The sequence below is a fragment of the Pundamilia nyererei genome, unplaced genomic scaffold, assembly GCF_000239375.1.
Source record: "Pundamilia nyererei isolate P.nyererei 1_Seehausen unplaced genomic scaffold, PunNye1.0 scaffold00107, whole genome shotgun sequence".
Taxonomy (NCBI): Eukaryota; Metazoa; Chordata; class Actinopteri; order Cichliformes; family Cichlidae; genus Pundamilia; species Pundamilia nyererei.
The window spans coordinates 47,201-52,375 of record NW_005187508.1 but is presented as its reverse complement, the minus strand read 5'-3'; the positions used below and the strand labels follow the sequence as shown (position 1 = coordinate 52,375).

At 37.1% G+C, this 5,175-nt stretch overlaps 1 protein-coding gene across 1 annotated transcript in view; it reads left to right on the top strand.

Annotated features, from left to right (window-relative positions):
* mettl14 (methyltransferase 14, N6-adenosine-methyltransferase non-catalytic subunit) overlaps positions 1 to 1,404 on the top strand; it is a 13,382-nt gene extending 11,978 nt beyond the window's left edge. The window contains exons 9-11 of the mRNA XM_005741073.2: positions 292 to 408; positions 521 to 731; positions 885 to 1,404. Of these exons, the coding sequence (XP_005741130.1) occupies positions 292 to 408; positions 521 to 731; positions 885 to 1,192 (636 nt within the window). The 3' untranslated portion in view covers positions 1,193 to 1,404. The remainder of the gene's footprint in view (positions 1 to 291; positions 409 to 520; positions 732 to 884) is intronic.
* The last annotated feature ends 3,771 nt before the right edge of the window (positions 1,405 to 5,175 follow it).

Here is a 5,175-nt window from a genome sequence, read left to right as displayed (position 1 = left end):
TGTGAATGAATAGTGGAATTGTAAAGTGCTTTGAGGGTCTTGAAAAGCGCTATATAAATGCAATCCATTATTATTAACTGAGCCCAACTTTAGGAAGTCCAGAAATATGCTTTCTTATATAGATAACGATTTGCAGTTGAAGTTACATTATATACGAGTTACCCATTGACCTAGCCTACAGTAAAGGTTATTTATTTATTTTCAGTTAAACAGCTTTAAATGCAATGCTTGTTCAGTCTGTACAATACATTGGGATGTCATAATACCTACCGTTTATTTCTTCTTTTTCAGTGTTTGAGGAAGTGGGGCTTTAGGAGGTGTGAGGATATCTGCTGGATTAAGACCAACAAGAATAACCCAGGAAAAACCAAGGCACTGGATCCAAAAGCAGTATTCCAAAGGACCAAGGTATTTTGTACACACACACACACACACACACACATTTGGTATATTATTGATGTAAATTGTGGGATTAATTGTATAGTATGATGCATGATGACAAACAACACAATCCTTCCAGGAACATTGCCTAATGGGAATCAAAGGAACAGTGCGTAGGAGTTCTGATGGAGACTTCATCCATGCCAATGTAGACATTGACTTGATCATCACTGAAGAGCCTGAGATGGGAAATGTAGAGAAGCCTGTGGAGATCTTCCACATCATTGAGCACTTCTGTTTGGGCCGCAGAAGGTTGCACCTGTTTGGAAGAGACTCTACCATCAGACCAGGTACGGTGGATATGTGCTTTTCTTTGGAAAATATGTTGACTTAAAATTAGTTGACAACAACATTTTATTTACTTATTTTCAATTCAATTTCTCTGTCTTTCGTTCTTGTTTGTCATTACACATATTGTTTCGTTTTTTCCACTCTCATTCTAGGCTGGCTGACAGTGGGTCCTACTTTGACAAACACCAACTTTAACCCAGAAACCTACGCTGCACATTTTGGTTTACCTAACTGCCATCTGTCTGGCTGCACTGAAGAAATAGAGAGGCTCCGGCCCAAGTCTCCCCCTGTTAAACTTAAGTCGGACCGTGGTGGCGGACCACCCAGAGGGGGGCGTGGTGGGCCAAATGCTGGAAGAGGGGGAGACAGAGGTCGAGAAAGAAACCGACCAAATTTCCGTGGAGACAGGGGAGGGTTCAGGGGTAGGGGAGGGCCGCATAGAGGCTTTCCACCTCGGTAGAGTAAAGAACTAATGCCATCCACACTATAGTGGGAACTTCCATTTGTTTTGTCTGAAGATTTATCCGTAACTCATTTTTGTATGTAAATGATTTAGATGGAAAAAGTTGAGAAGTTTGCCAGTGTGGTTACTTTTTTAATCATTTTGATTTCTTTATATTTTTCATGGATATACGTTAGATTGAATAGGAGTTTCCTGAATAAAATAGATTTTCACCACTTCTGTTTGCATATTGATTTTTGTATTTGGAGATGAATGTATATGTACTCATACAGATGATCAGGGTTTCATATTTAGACAGGTTATTGAAAGTAAGTGGGAATTAAAACAAACAGTAGTTATTGTTGATGAAAGATAGGATAACAGTAAACTTCCTTATTATTATTATTATTATTATCATCATTATTATTATTATTATTATATGGGCCACGATAATCCAATTGTACACTTCTCAAAAAAATGTAAGACTCGGTCACAGTATATGAACTTCAAAGTCAAACTTCACAGATATCTATCTGTCACTTCCATTTTCATCAAAGCAGGCGAGAGTGAATAACAGCAGCTTATGCTTTGTAACTGGACTGATTCAGCTGATATCAGTTTAAATGACCCTGTTATATTGAGACGGTCGAGTTTTCCCTCAATTCTTTCAGCAGTATACTAAAAAAAAAAGCTGCTGCCTCACTGCAGCACTACAGTATACATTTTGTATGCTAATTTTAAATAATGGCTGCTACCAAACGGCTCTTTCATACAGTGAAAATTAGATCCGTGTCTCTATCAGGCTTCACAAGTACTTTATTTTTGGTTTAGCACAGCATGCATGTCCTGAGCACTTTAACTGATTTGCTTATCTGTTGCATTCACACTTCTACTGCTGTCGAGTATGTGGAAAGAATGTCAGCAAAGGAGTTCTAAGGAATTTGTTGCAACATGAGGAACATAATACACATTGTGAAACTTCACACTCAGTTGACCAATCCGGTTTGTGAGCACTGTTATAGGGTAAATGTGTTTTGTAATTAGTTTTTAATCTGTTTAATCTGAGATATTTTAGTGCACTTTAACTACAGCTAGTTTCAACCATGAGTTTGTCCATTTCAGTTTAGTTTTCATTAGTTTCAGTGTCAGTTACAATCTTTTTAATTGTTATTATATGTGGGTTATTTACCAGGGTCAAGATTTATGAAGCAAAGAGTGCATTACAGAACAATCACAACACTGTATTTAGGCGGCGTACTCACAGTCATGTAGACAACTCACCAAGCAGGCTGTGTTCACAAATGTAACCAAACTGACAAAGACTAAAATTATAGACTTTTATTTTTTTGCATTTTTGTTTCCAGTTTTTCTTTACTTAACTTTAGCAACTTTACTCTGGAGTTGATCAACAAATAGTTTAAAGTGATGTAATACTTTACTAATGACCACATCAGACAGGTGTCCCCCTGCCCCAAGCCATAAAATTGTCGTAGCTCAATCCACCATTTGTGAAATGACAATAAATTATGTTACATTCAAATCCTTTTCAGAATGAATGAATTAGCTAATGTACGCACATAAAGCTAAAGTAAGACGGAAAACAAAACAAAAACCATCACAGAGTATCTGCTAAACCAGGGGTGGGCAACTCCAGGCCTCGAGGTCCGGTGTCCTGCAGGTTTTAGATGTCACCCTGGGTCAACACGCCTGAATCAAATGACTAGTTCATTACCAGACCTCTGGAGAACTACAAGACATGTTGAGGAGGTAATTTAGCAATTTGAATCAGCTTTGTTGGATCAAGGACACATCTAAAACCCGCAGGACACTGGCCCTCGAGGCCTGGAGTTGCCATGAGCCAAACACTGGTCTGTTTGTGTGCACATTAGCAGGATTTATTTAACATCAACTTTCAAGCATGACTGTGATTGGGTAATCAGACAGAGCCAGCTGCTGAAGTGTCCAATCTTTATGGCTGTGAAAGGGGCAAGATTTCTTCTGTTTTCATTATATTTTCCTGTAAGAAGTATTGTGTTCCAAGTTGTTAAGAATGAACCACATTATTTATTTATTTATTTAGGACAGTGCATGTTAATGAACATAAATGTAAAAATAAATTACATGAATGTAAACATACCAGATTATAGCCAAGGGCTAATTTCACTCCATTATGAGAGTGATCTACCAAACTCTGCAGTTTATTTTAGCCACCGATCTTGGTCTTTACCAGTTTTGCTTCCTTCTTGCAAACAGAGACATTAGCAATAGCCTCACACACCAATGTGAAATGCTTAAGTTACTTTGTGCAACTGGAAAAGCAAATAAAGATTTATGAATAATTTGAAATACTTTTGAAAACCTCAAGGTCAGATGTCATGTTTTCTGGAAATCTTGTGAATGTGATAACTCAAGAAGGAAGTCATTGAGGATTTTCAAATTACTAGGAGGCTGAGGGATTGCAGTGGCGGTCACCAGTGTTTTTTTGTTTTTGTGTTCACATGCAGACTACGTAAGGGTTAAACCACTCACCAGAGACAGACTTTTTTCTTATCAGACAAGCAAGTGTGTTATATTCTTTCCTAAATGGTTATCTATTGGGTGTGTGTTGTGACCTTCACTTGAGCTTGCCAGTAGAACTGAGTCATGATCTTGTCCTTTGTGTCAGAGTCTAATTATTGCTTCATAGCCTTTTTTTATTTTAAATTCATTATATATAAAACTAAACATGCTAAGGCTCTTTTTGAAATTATTATTTTGATGGTTATGGTGTATAACTGATGAAAGCTAGAAATCCAGTTTTTCAGAGTATATCTTTAAATCAATCAAAAAAAGGTTTACTATATAGAAATAATTATGAAGGTGTGGTCAGTTATACTCTCAGTGATTGTGTGGTTGTCACAATTTACTGCATCAGTAGAAAGTAGCATGGATGTGATCAGCTTGTGGCACTGCTGAAATGTTACCAAAGCCTTGGTTGCTTTTATAGCAGCCTTGAATTTACCTGTATTGTTGGGTCGGATGTTTCTCCTCTTCCTCTTGACAGCAGCTCAAAGATTTCCTGTGGGGCTCAGCCAAGGACTGGTTGGTTGGTCAATCAAGCTCATAAACATCATAGACAACAAACTATTTGGTATTAATGTCGGTGTGTTGGGCTAGTTCTAATTCCTGCTGGGAAAGGGAATTGCCACCCCAATAAGTTTTATTATATCCTGACAGGCAAGTGTCTTCTTAAATGGTAATAGCAATTTATTACCAATTAATTACCAAAGTAATAGCCAAGCAATCATCTTGTATCAACAGTGGTTATTATAATATATATTATTATTGTCAACAAAGTGTTTTGTTTAAGCAAATTGTCAGAGACTCATAGTGAAGATCATTTTTAGCATGTTGACTCTTTCTGTTTGTGGTTGCAAATGCAAGTGCACTATTTGGCCCTAATACCAGCACTGTCACCTTGCTGTTTTGTTTTCAATACCACTATCTTAATATTTGGGGCCTGCTACATTTCATTTTATGTGGAATGCTGAAGCTACAAATAGATTAATGAAAAGAAAAACAAACACATTTTCAGGAAACAAGTTTTGCTTCAGCCAAGTCACAGATGAACTTGATGAGTGTATTTGATGGAAACATAGCTGTTGTCCTGTTGACTTGCTAGTATTTTTAACTTGCCCAAGGCCATTTGGCCAGAGGTTATGATAAACCCTGCAAAAGTTGTCTAATGTGCATCTAATGAGTTTTGCTGATAATAATTATAATTAGAATTATTTATAATAAATATGAATAAATTTCTTTAACCATAGAGAATGACTAAATCCTTCAGGACAATGTCACATCAATGCACTGAACTCACTATGTTATCCCTCTTACAGAGCCTCCACATGTTCTCACTGTAATTTCCCCCTCATGAATGAATTTATGCTGCACTAATTTGAATGTTCGGAGGGAAATCAAACGCATTTTACTCGCAGTACTTGAGCTGACTTACCTTTGTTTGA